The 23,093-nt window shown below is 38.3% G+C and overlaps 1 protein-coding gene across 5 annotated transcripts in view; it reads right to left on the bottom strand.

Moving 5' to 3' along the window:
- Window positions 1–23,093, bottom strand: part of CNBD2 (cyclic nucleotide binding domain containing 2) — a 167,010-nt gene that overhangs the window by 102,242 nt on the left and 41,675 nt on the right. The window contains exon 1 of one of the 5 annotated variants that reach the window (XM_077169929.1): window positions 10,869–11,056. The exons of the other annotated variants lie outside the window; for them this stretch is intronic. Coding sequence (XP_077026044.1) covers window positions 10,869–10,919 — 51 coding nt within the window. The 5' untranslated portion in view covers window positions 10,920–11,056. Of the gene's footprint in view, window positions 1–10,868; window positions 11,057–23,093 lie in introns of those variants that run through there. 5 annotated transcript variants of the gene reach the window in all.

The raw sequence follows: 23,093 nt of genomic DNA on the forward strand, positions 1-23,093 counted from the left end.
CCATGTGAACATCAACTATGTGGGAAAGCATTTAATTAATGTTGTTACTTCACCCAGAAACCACATGGATGTCCTCTAGGTAGGAAAGCCTCCACTTAAAAAAAGAAATTACTTAAGAAGACAAATTTATTTTTCTAATTTTAAATGACATAAGAAAATGCACAGTATAAATGCAAAGAATATGGAGGTGACTTCAGCTACAGCTTCAACTTCTCTTTAACCAGAGAACTCACACATTAGGAAACACTATATTTGTAATCAATGTGGTAGAGCCTTTAACACTTTTACTACTTCAGTCAACCTAAGTGAATTCATGCTAAAGAGAATCCATACATGTGTCTTCTGAGAGGCAATGTCCTTAGTCAATAGTCTGACATTAGAGAACTCAAAACAGAAAGGTAATAAATGTGGAAGAGACTTCAGCCATAGCCTGAATTGTTAAACAAAGCAGAGACTCTCGTATGAGTGAAATATTAGGTCCGCAGTCATGTGGAAATTCTTTCATTGATAATTCATCCTTTAAACAAAATGGGTGAAATTCACAGGAGAAAAACCCGAGATCTATAATAACTATTCACTATCAGTGAGCTGAGCTCTAGCCTCAATGTGCACATGAAAATGCCAAAAAAGGAAACAAGAGGGCAAGTTTTTACTAGAAGCAGAAAGCCTTTTAGTGAAAACCAGATAATTTATGCTGGAGAGGATTTTCAACAAAAAATCATGAGAAATTATTTATTCATAAACAATACTTGTAAAGCATGTGAAGATTCACCCTGAATAAAACACTCACTGTCACGAATGAAGGAAAATCTTCAGTGATCACTCATGCTAATGTTAACATTAGCACTCTTACACTGCAGAGAAAATTATTCTAAAGTCAAAATTGAAAATCCTTCAGCTGGATTTCAGACCAGAAAACTCAGATTTCATACTGGAAAAACATTGATTCTTCCTTGTGCACACACGAGTCAGGAAAGAATTCAGCATTTTGACAAAATTCCTATTATTAAAAATATAGGGGCAGTAGATGCGAGGGTAGGTTCAGTGGAAGAATTCTCACCTGCCATGCAGGAGACCTGGGTTCGATTCCCGGTCCATGCACTTCCCAAAAACCTAACAAACAAAAAATTCAACAAATCGTGTCTTTTTATTTCTTTTTCGGAATTGATGCAATGTTCTAAGAAATGATGAATATGCAATTAAGTGATGATATTGTGAATTACTGACTATATATGTTAATGTTTTAGTTCGTTTGTTAAATTTTTTTTAATTAATAAATAAATTTTTAAAAATTCAACAAATCGTACTGCAATAAAGAGATACTCACATGGAAAAATAATGACGTGTGACCCCACCACACAGCATACAAATATATGTATCTTTAGCACATTAAGGTGGGCATTTCAAATACCATCTTGAACTTGAACCTGAAGCAACCCTGGGAGTAGAAAGTCGGCATATAGTTGAGAAAAAAGACTAAAGAAGCCCGGGATCCCTGATACTGTGGGGCCATTATGCAAGCCCTGAACCAACTACTGATGGATTTAATTTACTAGAGAGAAAAATAAGCCTATCTTGTTTAAGCCCTTTTTTTCAAGTCCTTGTTACTGACAACTAAATCTAACCCTAATGCACCCCAAGACTATGACCTACTCAAAAGTGGGTTGTAATTACCCCTGTTCTCTTAGCATGTGGCTCAGTGCCTGGTGTAAAATTGAAATGTCCAATAAATACAGGCAGAAAGGATGAACTTGCAGACCATTTTGCAGTTAAAAAGTGCAATATTGTTCCAGGTCAAGATGGCGGCTTGCAACGTGCGCATTTTAGTTTGTCCTCCAGAACAACTACTAAATAACCAGAAACAGTACAGAACAGCTCCCGGAGCCACGATAGTGACCGGACACACAGCGTACCCCAGTCTGGACCAGCTGGACCGGCTGCGAGCCCCCCCAGAACCATGAGTTCCCAAAGCTGCAGCGGCCAGTGCCCCTCCCCCACAGGCCACTTCCCAGAGGGGAAAGGAAAGGACTTTACCAGCAGCAGTGACTGGGCACAATCAAACGCCAATTGTGGAACTAATTAACAAATTCTGACTACTAAAAATAGGCCCCCAGCTTAGGTGAACCTGATCAAAGTGGAGGTTGCTCATTTTTGCCCCGGCACCAAGGGGGCAGGACTGACAGACAAAGGGGGGAAAAAAGAAGGAAACAAAGGTTTTTGTGGCTGTGTATCTACAAAGGCTTGACTGCCTCTGGATACAGCAGCAGGACTTTTCAGGCTGCAACTGCCCCAGGCACAGGCAGAAGTGAGCTCTTTTGGGGGCTTATCTGGAGCCTGTGCCTTCCCCAGGGGAGGGGTGAAGCCCCACCCAGGTGGAATCCCTCCATCAAGGAATTCAGACACCAGGGCTTGGTAATTTGAAGCCATTAAAATCAGCCTACAACCTCTCCTCTGTCTCCACCACGCCCCCAGCCAGGAGAGTCTGCCAAAGTTAAAGGTACTGCATCATCTTATACTGGTGGGACCTGTAGGCAGACAAGCACCACAAACAGGGCAGGATAAGAAAAACAGAGTCCAGAGACTTCACAGGAAAGTCTTTCAACCTGCTGGGTCTCAACCTCAGGGAAAACCGATGCAGGTGACTCTTTCCTTCTGATAGGAGGCCAGTTTGGTCTGGGAAAATCTGGCTGGGGTCTATAATATCTAAGTAGACCCTTCTAAGTAGGGGAGTGGGGGGAAGGCACTACACAAGGAGGGCAAGAAACAAGAAAACAAGAACTGAAAAAGTCTCCTCTGTTAAACAAAACTCAAGCTAAAGGTCCAGATAAAACTGAACAGAATGTCAAAGAACAGATAGACAACAAATTCATCCAGCAAGAAAACCCTAGATAAAAGAAGTGAAAGAAATTTCCAGAATAAACTAATTAAGGTAATTAAATGCCTAGACGCCAGCAAAAATAACAAATCACACTAGGAAAATTGAAGATATGGCCCAGTCAAAGGAACAAACCAACAATTCAAATGACATACAGGATCTGAAACATTTAATTCAGAATGTACGAACAGATATTTAAAACCTCATCAAAAACAAAATCAATGAACTGAGGGAGGATATAAAGAAGGCAAGGAAAGAACAAAAAGAAGAAACTGAAAGTCTGAAAAAACAAATCACAAGAACTTATGGGAATGAAAGATACAGTAGAAGAAATGAAAAAAACAATGGAAACCTACAATGGTAGATTTCAAGAGACAGAACATAGGATTTCTGAACTGGAGGATGGAACATTTGAAATCCGACAAGAAACAGAAACTATAGGGAAAAATTGGAAAAATATGAGCAGGGACTCAGGGAATTGAAAGACAATATGAAGCGCATGAATATATGTGTTGTGGGTGTCCCAGAAGGAGAAGAGAAGGGAAAAGGAGGAGAAAAACTAATGGAGGAAATCATCACTGAAAATTTCCCAACTCTTAAGGAAAGACATAAAATTACAGATCCAAGAAGTGCAGCGTACCCCAAAGAGAATAGATCCAAATAGACATACTCCAAGACATTTAATAATTAGAATGTCAGAGGTCAAAGAGAAAGAGAGGATTTTGAAAGCAGCAAGAGAAAAGCAATCCATCACATACAAGGGAAGCCCAATAAGACTATGCGTAGATCTCTCAGCAGAAACCATGGAGGCGAGAAGACAGTGGGATAATATATTTAAATTATTAAAAGAGAAAAACTGCCAACCAAGAATTCTATATCCAGCAAAACTGTCCTTCAAAAATGAGGGAGAAATTAAAACATTTTCACACAAAAAATCACTGAGAGAATTTGTGACCAGGAGACCAGCTCTGCAAGAAATACTAAAAGGAACACTAGAGACAGATACGAAGACAGAAGAGAGAGGTGTGGAGAAGAGTGTAGAAAGGAAGACTATGAGTAAAGGTAAAAAGAAGGAAAATTAGATATGACATATAAAATCCAGAAGGCAAAATAGTAGAAGAAAGTACTACCCATGCAGTAATAACACTGAATGTTAATGGATTAAACTCTCCACTCAAAAGACATAGTCCGGCAGAATGGATTAAAAAACAGGACCCATCTATATGCTGTCTCTACTCAAAGGACATGAGGCCAAGGACACAAATGGACATTTACACACCAATGATTATAGCAGCATTATTAACAATTTCCAAGAGATGGAAACAGCCAAAATGTCCATCAACAGACAGTTGGCTAAACAAACTGTGACATTTACATAAGATGGAATATTATGCAGCTGTAAGACAGAATAAAGTTATGAAGTATGTAACAACATGAATGTACCTTAAGGATATTATGCTGAGTGTGATTAGCCAGAAACAAAAGGACAAATACTGTATGGTCTCACTGATATGAACTGACATTAGTGAATAAACTTGGAATATTTCCTTGGTAACAGAGACCATCACGAGATAGAAATAGGGTGAAATATTGGGTAATTGGAGCTGAAGGGATACAGATTGTGCAACAGGACTGAATATAAAAACTCAGAAATGGACAGCACAATATTACCTAACTGTAATACAATTATGTTAAAACCCTGAATGAAGCTGCATATGAGAATGATAGAGGGAGGAGAGCTGGGGCATAAATGAAATCACAAAGAAAGATAGACGATAAAGATTGAGATGGTGTAATCTAGGAATGCCTAGAGTGTATAATGATAGTGACTAAATGTACAAATTTAAAAAATGTTTTTGCATGAGGAAGAACAAAAGAATGTCATTACTGCAGTGTGCTGAAAATAGATGGTAATTAATATTTTAAAATTTCAACTAATGTGTGAGACTAAAACAAAAAATGTTTATTTGGTACAAATCTATACTTTGACTAGTGCATCTCCTAATATAACTTATGTAGATAGTTGATTGAACAAGTAACTTTGTACTTGGAAAGTTAAAGTACATGGAACTTTGTATAGGACATGAGATTTTGTTGGTTTGTCCAGGTGATGCCCTGATGAATCCCAGAGTGATTTGATCAGTGAGTGGAAAAGTATTTGCCAAGTCTCCTTCGGGGAATGCTGAGAATGGGGGAAAATTCAACTTCTCCAAGTTGAATTCTTGATATTCTCACAAGCAGTGTGGACAACCAAAGCTATAGGCTGAGCCCCCAGTCTTGGGGTTTGTTCATATGAAACTTAACCCCACAGGGGATAGGTCAAGCCTACTTAAAATTAAGCCTAAGAGTCACCCCCAAGAGAACCTCTTTTGTTGCTCAGATGTGGCCTCTCTCTCCAGCCAACACAGCAAGCAGACTCACCACCCTCCCCCTGTCTATGTGGGACATGACTACCAGGGTGGTGGATCTTCCTGGCAGTGTGGGACAGAAATCCCAGAATGAGCTGAGATTCAGCATTAAGGGATTGAGAAAAACTCTAGAATGAGCTGAGACCCAGCATCAAGGGATTGAGAAAAACTCTAGAATGAGCTGAGACCCAGCATCAATGGATTGAGAAAACCTTCTCGACCAAAAGGGGGAAGAGTGAAATGAGACAAAGTGTCAATGGCTGAGAGATTCCAAACAGACTCGAGAGGTTATCCTGGAGGTTATTCTTATGCATTAAGTAGATATCACCTTGTTATCCAAAAGGAAGTGGAGAGGCTGGAGGGAACTGCCTGAAAATGTAGAGCTGTATTCCAGCAGCCATGTTTCTTGAAGATGATTGTATAATGACATAGCTTTCACAATGTGACTGTGTGATTGTGAAAACCTTGTGTCTGATGCTCCTTTTATCTACCTTGTCAACCAACGAGTAGAACATATGGAATAAAAATAAATAATAGGGGGAACAAATGTTAAAATAAATTTAGTTTGAAATGCTAGTGATCAATAAAGGGATCATAAGGGGTATGGCCTGTAAAATTTTTTTTTTCTGTTTGTTATATTTTTCTGTTGTCTTTTTATTTCTTTTTCTGAACTGATGCTAATGTTCTGGGAAATGATCATGATGAAGAATATGCAACTATGTGATGATATTGTGAATTGCTGAGTGTATGTGTTCAGAATGTTTGTTTCTTGTAATTTTTTTAATTAATAAAAAAATTTTTAAAAGTGCAATATTATATCATAACTATTACACTTGTATATCATATGTGACTATCAGGTTGGATCACACACAATTATACTATGAAAAAAGTTGATATTCTCAATTATTGCTGATAAGAGCATTCCATAGGGAATTGCATTTGGCAATATTTAACAAAAGTATAAAAACATTGATTTTGACTCAGCAACAACTTCTAGGAATGTACTCTGAAGATTAACTGCCATAAATAAAAAACAACATGCACACACAAAATTATGACTGCAGAATTATTTATCATAAGTGAATGGAAACAACCCAAATGCCCTTCTATAGAATAGTAACTGAATAAACTGTAGTACAACCATACAATGGAATACTATTCAGCTATAAAAAATCATTTAGCTCTTTATGTACTGATTTAGATATCTCTGATAACTAGATATTTTAAGTTTAAAAAGCAAGGTAAACCATGGATTATAGCTAATAGTACCATTATTTAAATGTGCTAAAAAAAGAACAAGGAATAGAGGAGTGTATATAGTATGTTACCTATTGAAGAATTAGGGAAAATTATAATATTGAATATATTTTAATTTTTAATGTGTATTTTATATATTATATCTTATTCTAAAGGAAATATTGGAAACAACAAACCAGAAACTAATAAAAATGGTTACTCCTGGTGGGGTGGAGAGTGTGGTGGGTTAAGGAAAGAAGTGAGGATTTTCGGAGTAAATCTTTTTGTATGGTTTTGACTTCTGAAACATGTTAATATTTACAAGTCAAAAAAGGAAAAAGCAAACTCAGAAACTAAAAATAAATGGAAACAAATGAACCTGATTGTATATCATAATGGGTACACAATGCCCCAGAGAAAAGAATTATTCTAAATTATCTTTAATCACAGGACTCTGTATATCATTAATGAGGTAAATTTTGCAGACAAAAAGAACTGCAAAGAAATCTTTAATATTCATCATTTTCATCTTTAGTGATAATATTAGCATTATAATTTTGCAAATATTTTATGTATACTGTAAGGTAAAATGTTAATATTATTAGAAGCTAAGAATTTCAGTGGAAGAGAGATACAAACAAAAACCTCAAAGACGTTAATTAAAAACTAGGAAATGATACATTTAAATTCTAAATAACAATATAAGCCCATAATCTTTTTTTTAAACTGTTTTTATTAATTAAAAAAAATTAACAAACAAAACATTAAGATATCATTCCATTCTACATATACAATCAGTAATTCTTAATATCATCATTGCATATTCATCATTTCTTAGTACATTTGCATCAATTTAGAAAAAGAAATAAAAAGACAACAGAAAAAGAAATAAAACGATCATAGAGAAAAAAAAGATTATACATACCATACCCCTTACCCCTCACTTTCATTTACCACTAGCATTTCAAACTGAATTTATTTTAACATTTTGAGCCCATAATCTTTTTTAAAAATCTATTTCATAGCTTCTTTATGCTCTTAACAGCAATGATTGAGTGGTCATAGAATCAGTGGCACCCCAGTAGCGATATTTATACCCAGCACTCAGATTTTGGTTTCTAAATAGCATTCCCCACTAAAAGCTGTCAAGAGTCCCTGATTTCAGATTGGGACAGGAGAAATATAGGGTAAGCCCGCTTTGTCCTTATTGTGTAAGGAAGCAAGGAAGTACTCAAAGGCTAATTGAAAATGTGTCAAAGGAAAAGTATTTCCAGATGCCAAAGATGGAACAATTTCAGCATCAAAAAGAATAATAAATGTAAATGATTAGAAAACATTGAATAAATAGAAATTCATGAGTCCTTGCTAATACCCCCCCCAAAAAAGAGAGAGTTAGAGAGGGAGAGTCTAAAACCTAAAAGAAACTAATTTGCCTCCACTGGAGGTAAATATTACATATTAACTCCTTACTCTGAAAATTGGCAATTAAAGAGAAATTGAGTATTTACCCAGCCTTTTAAAGAAGAATTGTGTTTCATCCTCAGCGGATGAGAAAACACCTTCCTTTGAGATGAATGCCTGCTAATGAAGGTAGAAGGAATGATTAGCAGTCCCCATTCTACAACCACGTTAGGAAAAGTTTATTAGAGAACAGGACATCCAAGCAGAGGCAAAATAACTCTTAAATTACTTTCAGATTGCAAAGGGTAACATATATCATCACAATGGAGTGATCTGGTGGACACAACCTTAATTCGCTAATTACAGGGCAACCCTATATCACGTGCCTAATGCACAAAACATTGCCTATGAAGTATTTTTGCTAGATGTGTTTATGTGAAGTCTTGAGGTTGAACTTGGAGTTTGCAGGAAATACAGGGGATAAGGAAACAAGTTCAACACTACCATGAGGAAGCAACAGATAAATCCAGAATGTGAACAACCTACAAGTCAACTAACTGAGTTTCTTCAAAAAGCCAATTTCATGGGGGTGGGGAGGGGAAGTGAGAGGGATGTTCTTCATCAAAAGAGAAACTCTGTAAGTGAAATCACTGCTCTCCCCAATACGTGGGACGTGATATCCAGGGGTGAAAGTCTCCCTGGAGTCATGGGAGATGACTACCAGGGATGAGGCCGGCCCTGTTACTGTGGAATCAACAATTCTATCCTGACCAAAAGGGGGAACGGAAGTGTAACTAATAAAGTACCAGTGGCTGAGAGAGTTCAAATAGAGTTGAGAGGCTACTCTGGAGGTCACTCTTACGCAAACTTCAGTTAGACATTGCTGCCTATCATAACTTGTCAAATCCCAACCAAAACCATTCCAGCCAATCCTAAAGAACACCTAGGGCAATATATAAGATTCTACAAAGGTTCCATGCATCAGGATCATTTTCCATAAACCTACAACCACAGATGGGTCCCTGGACCAGATAAGTCCTGCAACCTAGAGGGCCCAGCCTCTCCAGAATGTCATCTAGTTCCATCTCCTTACCCCATATTATTGACAGCCCCTTCCAACATGAAAAAGTTAGAATGGCCATAGCCCAAATACCCCTAAAGAGAGGGACAGAAGATCAAAGGTGATGGCAGAGTTACACAGAGAAGGTAGGGCTTAACAAATGAATATGACTGCTGAATCATTATATTTCTTTTAGTTTCCAGTATCTTAAAGCAGGTAGAAGTAAAAACCTAAAATTTTAGAATTGTAACCTACACCAAACTCTGAAATCTGTTCTACAATTAACTTGTTGTGCTGTGCTTTGGAATTTATTGCTTTGTAGCATATATGTTATTTTTCATAAAAAAGAAAAGAAAAGTCGATTGTAATGATAAAAATATATTTATTCTTTCTAGCCTCCTATATTCTGGAGCAGCTAGAAGGAAAAATCTGAGATGATGGTGCGGTAGCCCATGACAATCTCTGGGATCTACCCTGTAACTACTCGTTGAAGAGTGCTTTGAAACTACTGCTTTTTTCTTTCTTTGCTTTGTATGTATGTTGTATTATACAATAAAAAGGTTAAAATAAAAAAAAAAGACTGGAGAGACACACAAATGCAAAGTATGAACCTCGATTAGATCCTACTTCATAATGACCATCTTTAAAAGACATTTTGGGGACAAATGAGGAAATTAAATACGACTGGATATTAGCTGATATTAGAGAATTGGTATTAATCTTCTTAGTGCTATGGTGGTATTATGGTTATGTAGAACAATGCCCTTTTTTTAAAGAGAGAAGTGTCATATCTTTGAAGCTTACTCGGTTCAGCACACACACACACACACACACACACACACACACACACGAATAGAGACAATATGGCAAACATTAGGTGTCAGATCTAGGGGGTGAGCACTATACATATTTCCACTTCTATGTTTGAAAATTTTATAATGAAAAATTTTCAAAAACTAAATAAATACTTGTTTATTAACATCAGTTAATAAGGATGTCATAAATAAACTGATAAGACATGCTACAGACCAGAAGAATGTATTTGCCATGCATATAATCGACAGAGGATTACTAATCAGAATACTTTTTTTAATCCCACAAATCAAGAGAAAAATACAAATAACTTAATAGAAAAATGAGCAAAAGATCTAAACAGACAATTCAAGGGGAAAACACAAATCCCCTAAAAATGTATGAAAAAGATTCTTAGCATCACTAGAAATAATGAAAATGTAATAACGAGATGTCATTTTACATCCATCAGATTGGCAAGGATCTGGGGAGAGGGTAAACATGGTACAACCATGTTGGAGAGCAATTTGGCAACATTTTATAAACTCGAGGGTGTGCAGAGTTGACAATGAAGGAACTGTATGTACTTTAGGGATATGCCTTAGAGAAACTCGCATATGCTCAGAAGGAGATGGCCATGAAGATGATCACAGCAGTATCATCTGTAACAGTGAAAAACTGAAAACAATTAAAATGTCCATCAGGAGGGGAATGGATCAATACAAAAAACCAAGTCACTTGCCTAGGATTCACAGGACTAATCATTGAGTGGGGTTTGAACCATGGCAGCTCCAGTGTCCATAAGCTTAACCATTGCTTTACTCTGCCACCCTGCTTTGTTCTCTTTGGATCTCACAGTGCAGGAAGGATGGTTATAGAACAGGAATCAGGGGCTCAGTGGGAGGCCTGTGATTTGCCCTGTGTCAATGGGCAGGGGTCAGAATCTAGTTCTTCTCCAGCCAGGTTGTGACGTCAGAAGATACAGGGTGATCACCATGTGTCCGAGGCCCCCTCCTCCACCTGCCTCTTCCTTCTTGAAAATACCTTGCTAGTCAATCTTCTGCTCTTCCCTCCCAGGACCCTTGCTACTTCTCACCAGTTCCTTCTTCAGAAGCTGCCAGGCATGAGATACCATATGTCTCCTCATGATTCTTGACTTAGTAAATGACTCAACGAGGCCCTTTGCCTTTAAAGGGGAGCACTGCAAATCCTTCCCCAAGAATCTTTATACTTGAAACAAAGAGCTTCCCTCGGTGGCAAGGTAAGAGCTCCTCTCAACTCCTCTCCACTCCTCTCCACCAACTACTGCTGGAAGCCTCGTTCTGAGAATATCTTATTCTCAGCATCTACTTACATCACAGTGGAGGATTCTGGAAGGAGGAGGGTGCAATGGGAAGGAATTAGAATCTGGGAAACAAGCTTTATTGGGCAGTCACAGGCATTCTCTCAGTTACACCTCACAACTACCTGGCGAGGAGCACAAGTGCCCACTGCACACACAGGGAGGCTGAGGTCCAGATGCCAGAGCCGTGGAGACAACTTAAAAAGAAAGCAGGAACCATCTGGGCTGGGGGCAGTGGCAGCACCTCCTCCTGGGGACCACTCTGAGATCTAGGACTTTGAGAAAGGCCCTGGGGTGTGGGTGCATGGCACTGTCCCATGTTTTGCTAAACCAAGATAATTTCGAAAACCCAGGGAACTGGAAGACCTCAACCAAATGGAGTGCCAGATATGGGAAGGAACTTGGTGACTGGAACTCAGGAAGACTTCAAGATCCTTCTAAAAGTAAAGAATATAGGGCCTAAAGTACTTTTTCCCTGCTAGGCTAAAATTTGCAATTGATAATCTCAATTTGTTCTTGTACCAGGATCCTCAGTGAGAAGCTACAATTTCAAGCATTGACTGATGTGTTCATTCCTATCCCGTTAGGCAGATGTGCCAGCCCTACCCCGACTGATGGCTAAACAGATGGGCACTGAATGCATTGTGCACAGTTGCACTGTGGGGAGAGCCCTAGCCTCTGAATTACTGAATTCAAAGGATACCACTCCTGGGGATTTTCCCTTTTTACCTGGTAAAGACATGTAAAGAATTCAGGTGAAAGTTTTAGAAAAAGAGAGAGAGCACCAGTGTGGAGTTTTTGCCTTCCCACCAGAGACAAGTCCTGGGAATAGAAATATAATAGGATCCCTTTCAGAAGCTTAGGGCACTTCTTAGAGAAACTACTGGATATGGGGAAAGTAAGAGGTATGATGGCAGATGCGATGGACAGCATAAATTCTTGGGTTGCCTGAGGGCCCAAGGATGACAAGGAGAAGATCCAGACTAACAGTGTCTTCAGAGAATACGAGTAATTTAGGACCAAAAATCTGAAGACAACCCAAAAATGGACACCTCCAACAACACCTCTTGCTACTTTCATTGTAGAATTTCCCTGGCAATTAGATGGGAGTCTGGGAAGAAAATGCAAGAGATGTGCAGAGCTTTGAACTGGCCTAAGTCAATAAGCCTGGAATTACATCCCCTCAAAAATCACTGGATCGGACCTCAATTTAGCTGAAGACATCTAAATTAACTTCTCTGCAAGGAGGCAGGCTGGGAACTCAGAGACAGTCATTAAAGTCAATTCTAGAAATTAAGAAGGTTCCTGATTTTATAACGAGGATAGAAAGCCAGGAGGAGCACTAGAGGAGCACCTAGGCCTGCTCCCAGATGATCTTGGGCAGGTCACTCAACCACTGTGGGGCCTCCTTTTCCTCTTGTATAAAATGGAGTTAGGTTCAATTCTACAATTAATTTGTTTTCAAGATAGGAAGATCCTTATTGTTTTGCTGATTATAAAAGTTATTCAATAAACATTAATAGAGTTTTGACATAAGACATGGGCTGGGCTAGTGAGGAGTTCACAATATGAATGAGAAGAAAAATGTTTCTGTGGCCACGGAGAAAGTCTGTCTATAACATCCTTATAAGATCTGTAATTGATTTCTGAAGAAAGGATCTGTTCAACATTCAGGGGGCTTGGGATGTGGCTAGAATGTGAGGTGCTCCAGAGGCATGGCAGAAAATAAGGTGAAGCTGTCAAAGCCACACATGGTTGCCCACATGCCAAACTGAGCTTGCAGAGAACTTTATTTGACCTGCCTGCTGTTTTGATAAAAATACTGCTAAAGATTAACTTCTTCATCTTTAGTTGGGGAATGGGCTCTCCAGTTCACCACAGTCCTCTCCAATTCTACTTCTCCTGCAATTCTGTTACCTGCCAGGTACCTATAGGAATTTGAGTATGCAGCTCCTGTATAGGAACCATATGGCCTCTTCCAGTTCTAAAATCCTGTGACTATATCAGTGGCTGCAAAATGGAATCCACAGGCTTCATCTAGTCTACTCATATGCTTTGGCAGTCTACAGAGTTTTTTTAAAAAGTGGAATTAGTTGTCAACACTTAAAGACTGTGATTTTATGGATAGCCTTCTAGGATAACATATTTAGGAAAGTGACCCCAACAGAAACCAGTAAGTCTAATTAGTCTAGACTGATTTTTATAGAAGTAATAGAGAAAGTTGTCAAAGAGATCTCCCATGACCACTGCCACCCAAAAAATAAAATAAAAAATACCAGCCCCTGAAGTTTTCAAAGGCAATTTCAGATAATGCCAGTGTTTCTTTCTTTCTTTTTTTTCTTTTCTTTTTTGGAGTCAGACTTTTAATTACATGATAACTTAATACAACTAATTTAAAGCACAAAATAGAAAGATATTGAACAATATGCTTATAAAATTTCATCAAATTTTAAATATCTTCATTTAAGCTATGTATTGTCGCAGCAAATACTGCATAAAAATATAAAAGTAATGTTTTTGTTGAAGACAAAAAACAAAATTTTAAATATGTTTAAAAAAGGTTTAGGCAAATAGAGAAAAAAAAAGGTTTGAGCAAGAAAATGATATTAACAGTATCACCATTGAGACTACAATCCAAATTTCATAAACTATGTTAGCCCTTCACATTTAATTTCCTGCCATTAAAGGATTTTAGCATAACCTCTGCTTTTTCCATTCGTTGTATTAGAATAACACAGACTTTATTCAAGCATAAACTTTCTGAGGTTATTACTATACTACTACTCTATATACTACAATAATTGAACATAAGTGAACCCTAGCAATTTTTATTTTTTTTAGTAGCTAAAGTCAACCTCAGCAAAAATTCTGCATAGTTATCACTTAAAGGTCTCCTGATGATCTGAAGGAACTCTTATTCTTTTCAAAGCATTTAAAATACTACCAGAATGAAACTTAGGTTCTGGGGAGAATCTGACTTAATATTTATAGCAAAGATTGATAGAAAAAGCATCAAATTCTATTAAAATTGATATAAGTTCTGCTTGCATATGGTTTACAAATCAAAATGAAGATAATGATTAGTTAATGCGCCAAATAAAAAAAATTGCAGGGTTAATTTCTTTAAATATTTTAATAAATATAATCAAATAATGTTACTAGAGTAACCCATTATTATTTTAATTAGCAAATAAAATGTTTAAGTAATCATGGAAATTTATGCGCTAAATTACAGAACAGTAAAATAATTCAAGAAATTAGTATCTAAAAAAGTAAATTGTGTTATACTTTGGAAGATGAAAAACCTTTCAAAGAGGAAGAATATGCTGAGTTTTGATCCCATTCAAATGCAAACAGAAAACTAAAACCATCTTTTCTAGGTCCAAATGTATGCGTTGAAGAGTCTAATGGAAAAGAAAATGCAAAAGATCTTCTTCAGGTTTCCCAAATAAGTTTCCAATTTCTTGTTGTGATGACAGAGAATTTAAATTTCCTGCAGAATGTTCACTAAACTGATCTGATGGGATTTCTGAATCAAATATAGAAGGATCAAATAAATTCAATCCAGGTGATCTAGAAGAAGAATTCAGAAGAAAAGAAAATCCAGGGGATTCCTTTTGGGTTTGACCTTCAGATGCTGCGTTCCTGTTTCCGGGAAGTACACTTTGACTCTCTTAATTGTCTTACTGTCCCTTTATCTGCACACTCAGCATGAACAGGAAAGGATCTTCCACAGTGGCGGCAGACCATGGAAAATGGAAGTTAATGTTCTAGAGTCTAGAAAAAGAAGGAAAAATACCAAATTCTCTATGAAGTGAGTAGAACATTGATATTAAAACTTGATGAAGGTTGCATAAAAACAGAAAGCTACAAACTGATCTCATTTACAAGTATTGTTTTAAAAATCTTACATAAAATAGAAACAATTAGAAGGCAATAGCATATGTATACATATATATTTTTTCTTTTTTGCATGGGCAGGCACCGGGAATCGAACCCAGGTCTCTGGCATGGCAGGTGAGAATTCTGCCACTGAGCCACCGTCACCCTGGAGCCACCATCGCACCGCCCGCAATAGCAAATAAATAATTTATCTAATAGAAACAATTAGAATGCAAAGTTGGCTAATAGAGAATACATAAATATAATTTGTTACATTAGGATAGCCAAGGGGGAAAATCATCTGATCTTCAGAATAAAAAAATGTTTTGGACAGAGGTCAGATTAATGAACACGTCCTTCTTCTGGGTCCCTGGGGCTCCAACCTGCCCAGAACCTCAGGGAGACTGCAGAGAGCAGGCCTCGGAGCCATCCCATTGGTTGAGGGCTGCTCCTGGAGCAATGACCCCATCCCACCCCACCCCAGGATTTCTGGGCTGAGACCTCCAGTAGCCAGTGGATTTCCTCTGGCAAAGGTCTTAGAGTAGGAAGCAGAAATGGTTAGTGCTGAGACGCTACAGGAGGGGTAAGGCCAATGAAGAATGCAGGTCTCATGGAAAGGGGAAAGAGCTTGTGGTTCTCAAAGAAAGTGATGCACCTTGGGGTGGAATCAACAACATCTTCTTTAGAGTATCAGAATTGCTATGTGAAGGCTGGCTCTAGGAGTTTCCTTGTTCCCATTAGCACCAAGGACGAGCTAGGGAGATGGCTGACCCGGGAAACTCACAGCACGCCACCTCTGCAGCCCTATAGCTGCCAAACACCATCAGCTGGGAAGAGGAAAAGGCTAAACCAAGTCACACACTCACACAAAATCCTCATCGTAAGGAGCTTCACTATGAACCAGAGAGACCTCCTGCCAGCCTGGTCCAGCTATTTTGGTCCCTTCTCCTCACAAAACTCCAGCAAATAGATGGTTCAGGAAGACTCTCTTCATTCAAAGGGGAGCTATGGTCAAAGAAACAGCCCCAGGCCTATATAAATATATAACAAAATAATAATAATAATAATAATAATAATAATAATAATAATAAAGTACGGGAGGAAGGCAGGGAACAAGAAAAATGGCAGATGAAAGACACCAGAAAAAATGTAATATGAAGCAGACAATACTCATGAACAACAAAGAACTCAAAGGGCTTAATGGCTCTTAAGACAGGAGTTCAAAGCATAGAGACGTAACAGTTCAAAGAAGAGATGATGAACAGCCAGATGAGACAGCACTGGCACAGCTTAGTAGAGACATGTTTAAGAAAAACAATATCATCTCAGAAGTGAAGGTCATTCCAGAAACAGCAAAATGGAAGCAAGCCCTTGCTGAAAATAGAGGATTGCAAACAGCATGTGAAGAGGTGGAATGAACAATTAAAGGGGAACTGAGAAACTACCAAAGCTAAACATATTGTATCCCCTATGACCCAGCATTTCCACAAGAGAAATGTTGGGTATACATGCTCACTAAAAGGGTTGTAAAAACGTTCATAGTAACATCATTCCTTCAGCTGCAAACCACCCAGATATATAATAATGGGATGGATTAAATAAATTGTGGTATATACATACAAAGGAATACTAACTAACAGCAACGAAAGATCATCCACTGCTACACACAACATGGATGAATTGCACAGACATAATGTTGAGTTTAGAAAGGCTGACACAAAGGAGTACATTATATAGGACTTCACTTATATAAAGCTCAAAACAGACAAAACTAATCTGTGGTGCTAGGTATTTGAATGGCAGTTACCTCTGTAGGAAGAGTAATAATGGGAGGGGGGCATAAGGGAGGCTCCTGAGGTTCTGGAAATGTTCTAATCTTAGGGGTGATTTCCTTTGTAACGATTCATCAAGCTATGCAAGGCTGATTTGTGTGCTTTTCTGTTATGTTTCAAAACTACTTTTTACTTTAAGGAAAAGAGAATAGAGAGAAATCAATCACTATGGAAGACACATGAAGAATATCAAACATCCCAGGGGAAGAAAAATAAAATAATTGCAACAGAAAAAAATTTTTGAGACAACTTCCCAGAAACTCAGATCTACAGATTGAAAGAGCACAGGAAAAAAAACCCATATATATATTCATATTGTTAAGACATAACCAAGTACAGTTACTGAATTTTGAAAGAATGTGTTGGGCATCCAGGTAAAAAGTGTAAGTCCCCTATAAAGGGGGGAAAATTCAAGCCAGTCTTAGGCTTTTCCAGAGAAACAGTCAATGCTAGAAGACAACAGAGAAGTTCCTATAAAACTCACAACAATAGAAAGTGTGGCCCTCAAATTTTATACCCAGCCAAACTGCTGTGCATATGCAAAGGAAGCACATATTTTGGAGTATGACATAAACTCAAAGAACAGTTTACCTAAGCTCTTTATGGAGAAAACATTACTAAACTAGGTTGCCCTAAAAGCACACCATAAGTCAAAACCTTGGGCACATGGAGTTTATTTGGGCAGTGTTTCCAGAAAGCACACATGAGGGAGTAGGGAAGGTGAAGAAGACATGCCAAAAAAGGATTATTTCTTGAACATCTTACTGCTGTGGGAAAATAGAACTCAATCCCACTGGCAATTTATCTTAAAATTTCCTATTTAATATCTCACATTAAAAGTGTATTCCCTCGTGTCTCCTGAATGACACAGTCTACAAGCCATTAGGTGGGGCAGAGCACAGCAGACACCTGGCTGGGGGTGGCAGGGAGGCCAGCAGGTAGTGGCAGAGGGAGCAGTTTTACCAGGATGTGGTGGAGTAGATGGGCAGAGAGCAGCAGCAATAAGACTGGTTACATTTCAGAGGACTGACTATAGAAGATAATGAGAGCCACATTTCTCTCTGTTGTGGAGGGGGTTAAATATATGGGAACGGATAAAACTAGGACAAATTTTGTGTTATTGTACTGGAGTTGAAAATGTTGGTTGTACTGGATTTTTTTAACCTTTTATTGTAAAATATAACATATATAACAAAGCAAAGAAAGAAAAAAGCAATAATTTTCAAAGCCTACTTCAACAAGCAGCTACAAAACAGATCGCAGAGTTTCGTCATGGGCTACCATTCCACATCTCAGATTTTTCCTTCCAGCTGCTCCAAAACACTGGAAACTAGGAGGAATATTAATATAGTGATTCAGCAGCCATATTCATTTGTTAAATTTCATTTCCTCTGTTATACCTCCTTTCTCTCCTTTAATCCCTCTCCCACTCTTTAGGGATCCTTGGGAAATGCCCATTCCAACTTTTCCATGCTGAGAAGGACAACAGGATGCAATAAATTAATAATCCTGGAGAAGCTGATCCCTCTGGGTTTCAGGATTTATCTGACCTAGGAATCCTTTGGGAATTATATTTTCCAGGAAGGCAAACTTAGCACATGAGATCTTTATAGAGTCTCATTTTGAACTCCAGGTGCTCTTAAGAGTCAACAGAAGTGATGTTGATTGAGGTTTAGCAAATTATGACCATTAGCCCTATCTAATTGCCTGTTAACTATTGGCCATAGCATGCATTTTTAAGTTTTCCCCCTATATCCCTCTACCATTGACTCCTGGTCCACTATGAAATCACTGAAACAGTTCATGTGAGAATTTATTTATTTATTTATAATCATAAATTTAATCATTGAGATACATGGCACTATACATCCCCTTTCAGTCATATTCACTTTCAATATGACAATGTTATGGATAAACCCACTAATCTCTTCTATCCATTTCCTTGCATTTAGAGTCAACATCTTTGGGTAGCCTTTCCTGCACCTCTAGCTTCTGTGTACCTCTAGGTCTGCTGTACTCGACAGTGTAACCTCTGTGATTACCTTTACCAGAGTCATAATAACAAAATCATACAGTATCTGTCCTTTTGTGTCTGACTTATTTCACTCAGCATTGTCTTTCAGGACATCATTTCATCTTACTCCTGCATAATATTCCATTGTATGTATATACCACATTTTGTTTATCCACTTGTCTGTTGATGGGCACTTGGATTGTTTCCATCTCTTGGCAATTGTGAATAGTGCCTCTATAAACATTGGTGTGCAAATGTCTGTTCGTGTCACTGCCCTCAACTCTTCTGGGTAGATGTCATGTATTGGTACTGGGTCATGGTGCAACTCAATATTTAGTTTTCTGAGGAATCACCAAACTCTCTTCCACAGCAGCTGCACCATTGTACATTCCCACCATCAGTGAGTTAGTGTTCCAATTTCTCCACATTCTCTCCAACATCTGTAGTTTCCTATTTACTAGCAGTCATTCTTATAGGTGTGGAGGTGATATCTCACTGTCATCTTAATTTTCATTTCCCTTATAGCCAATGAAAATGAGCAGAACTTCATGTGCTTTTTAGCTATCTGTATTTGCTCTTCAGAAAAGTATCTATACATATCCTCTGTCCGTTTTATAATTGGGTTGTTTGTTCTTTTGTTGATGAGCTGTGTAATTTCTTTATGTACATAGGATATCAAGCCTTTATCCAATTTGTGGTTTCTAAATATTTTCTCCCATTGAATTGGCTGCCTCAACAACTAGACAATTTAGATGAAATGTACAAATTCCTAGAAACACAAAAATTACCTATACTGACTAGAGAAAAAATAGAGGATCTCAACAAACCAATTACAAGTAAAGAGATTCAATCAGTCATTAAAAATCTTCCCAGGAAGAAAGCCCCAGGACCAGAAAGCTTCAAAGGAGAATTTTATCAAACATTCGAAAAAGAACCAATGCTGAACCTGCTCAATCTCTTCTAAAAAGCTGAGGAAAAAGGAACCCTGCCTAACTCATTTTATGAAATTAACATCACTCTAATACCAAAACAGTATAAAGATGTTACAGGAAAGGAAAACTACAGACCAATCTCCCTAATGAACACAGATGCAAAAATTCTTAATAAAATCGAATCCATATTAAAAGAATTATACATCATCACGAAGTGGGATTCATATGGAATGCAAGAGTGGTTCAACATAAAATCAATCAGCATAATACAACACATTACAAATTGAAAGGGAAAACTCACATGATAATATTGATTGATGCTGAAAAAGCATTCGACAAAATCCAGCATCCTTTCCTGATAAAAACATTTCAAAACTTAGAAACTGAAGGAAACTTTCTCAATATCATAAAGGGCGTATATGAAAAACCCAGAGCCAGCTTCATACTTAATGGTAAGAAATTGAAAGCATTCCCCTAAGATCAGGAATGAGACAAGGATCCCCATTGTCACCACTACTATTCACATTGTATTAGAAGTACTAGCTGGAGCGATTAGATGGGAGCAAGAAATAAAAGGCATCCAAATAGGAAAGAAAGAAGTAAAATTTTCATTACTTGCAGATGACATGATCCTACACTTAGAAAACTCTGAGAAATCTACAGCAAAGCTACATGACCTAATAAACAAATTCAGCAAAGTGGCAGGTACAAGAGTACCACACAGAAATCAGTAATGCTTCCATATACAAGCAATGACCTATCTGAGGTGACAAGAAAAAATTTCCATTCAAAATAGAGACCAGAAATACCACATATTTAGGAATAAGCCTAACCAGGGATGTCAAGGACATATAGACAGAAAATTGCAAAAAATTGATAAAATAAAAAATGAACTAAATAGAAAGACACTCCATGCTCATGGACAGGGAGATTAAATGTCAAGATGTCAATTCTATCCAAACCAATCTACAGATTCAATGCAATACCAATCAAATCTCAACAACCTACTTTGAAAACTCAGAAAAGTTGGTTATCCAATTTGTATAAAAGGAAAAGAGACCCAGAATAGCTAAAGATATCCTTAAAAAGAAGAGCAAAGTGCAAAGTGGGAGGACTATCAATCACTTCCTGACTTAAAGCTTACTATAAAGCCACAGTAGTCAAAACAGCATGTTACTAGCACAAAGACAGAAGGACCAACCAATGAAATAGAATCAAGAGTGCAGTGTTAGAGCTTCCGGGTCAAGATGGCAGCTTAACAACGTACGCATTTTAGTTTGTCCTCTAGAACAACTACTGAATAACCAGAAACAGTACAGAACAGCTCCTGGGGCCATGTTAGAGACCACACACACAGCGTACCCCAGTCTGGACCAGCTGGACCGGCTGCGAGCACCCCCCAGAACGGTGAGTTCCCAAAGCTGCAGCGGCCAGTGCCCCTCCCCCACAGGCCACTTCCCAGAGGGGAAAGGAAAGGACTTTACCAGCAGCAGGGACTGGGCACAATCAAACACCAACTGTGGAACTAATTAACAAATTCTGACTACCTAAAATAGGCCCCCAGCTTAGGTGAACCTGATCAAAGCAGAATTTGCTCATTTTTGCCCCGGCACCAAGGGGGCAGGACTGACAGAAAAAGGGGGAAAAAAAGAGAAGGAAACAGAGGTTTTTGTGGCTGTGTATCTACAAAGCCTTGACTGCCTCTGGATACAGTGGCAGGACTTTTCAGGCTGCAACTTCCCCAGGCATAGGCACAGACGTGAGCTCTTTTGGGGACTTATCTGGAGCCTTCCCCAGGGGAGGCGTGAAGCCCCACCCAGGTGGAATCCCTCCATCAAGGAATTCAGACACCAGGGCATGGTAATTTGAAGCCATTAAAACCAGCCTACAACCTCTCCTCTGTCTCCACCATGCCCCCAACAGGGAGAGTCTTCCAAAGTTAAAGGTACCGCACCATCTTATGCTGGTGGGACCTGCAGTCAGACAAGTGCCACATACTGGGCAGGATAAGAAAAACAGAGCCCAGAGACTTCACAGGAAAGTCTTTCAACCTGCTGGGTCTCACCCTCAGGGAAAACCGACACAGGTGACTCTTTCCTCCTGATAGGAGGCCAGTTTGGTCTGGGAAAATCTGGCTGGGGTCTATAATATCTAAGTAGACCCTCCTAAGTGTGTGTGTGGGAAAGGCACCACACAAGCAGGGCAAGAAACAAGAAAACAAGAATTGAAAAAGTCTCCTCTGTTAAACAAAACTTAAGCTAAAGGTCCAGGTAAAGCTGAACAGAATGTCAAAGAACAGACGAATAACAAATTCATCCAGCAAGAAAACCCTAGATAAAAGAAGTGAAAGCAATCTCCAGAATAAACTAATTAAGGTAATTAAATGCCTAGACGCCAGCAAAAAATAACAAATCACACTAGGAAAATTGAAGATATGGCCCAGTCAAAGGAACAAACCAACAATTCAAATGACATACAGCTGAAACAATTAATTCAGAATGTACGAACAGACATGGAAAACCTCATCAAAAACCAAATCAATGAATTGAGGGAGGATATAAAGAAGGCAAGGAAAGAACAAAAAGAAGAAACTGAAAGTCTGAAAAAACAAATCACAGAACTTATGGGAATGAAAGACACAGTAGAAGAAATGAAAACAATGGAAACCTACAATGGTAGATTTCGAGAGGCAGAACATAGGATTTCTGAACTGGAGGACGGAACATCTGAAATCCAACAAGAAACAGAAACTACTGGGAAAATATGAGCAGGGACTAAGGGAACTGAAAGACAATATGAAGCACATGAATATACGTGTTGTAGGTGTCCCAGAAGGAGAAGAGAAGGGAAAAGGAGGAGAAAAACTAATGGAGGAAATTATCACTGAAAATTTCCTAACTCTTATGAAAGACTGAAAATTACAGATCCAAGAAGTGCAGCGTACCCCAAAGAGAATAGATCCAAATAGACATACTCCAAGACATTTAATAATCAGAATGTCAGAGGTCAAAGAGAAAGAGAGAATCTTGAAAGCAGCAAGAGAAAAGCAATTCATCACATACAAGACTATGTGTAGATCTCTCAGCAGAAACCATGGAGGCGAGAAGACAGTGGGATAATATATTTAAATTATTAAAAGAGAAAAACTGCCAACCAAGAATTCTATATCCAGCAAAACTGTCCTTCAAAAATGAGGGAGAGACTTCCAGAGAAGATGGCGGCTAAGTAAGACGCGCGGATCTTAGTTCCTCCTCCAGAACAGCTACTAGGGGAGTAGAAACGATACAGAACAGCTCCCGGAGCCATGACAGAGATCAAA

Source organism: Tamandua tetradactyla, chromosome 1 (assembly GCF_023851605.1).
Source record: "Tamandua tetradactyla isolate mTamTet1 chromosome 1, mTamTet1.pri, whole genome shotgun sequence".
In the NCBI taxonomy this organism is placed as follows: Eukaryota; Metazoa; Chordata; class Mammalia; order Pilosa; family Myrmecophagidae; genus Tamandua; species Tamandua tetradactyla.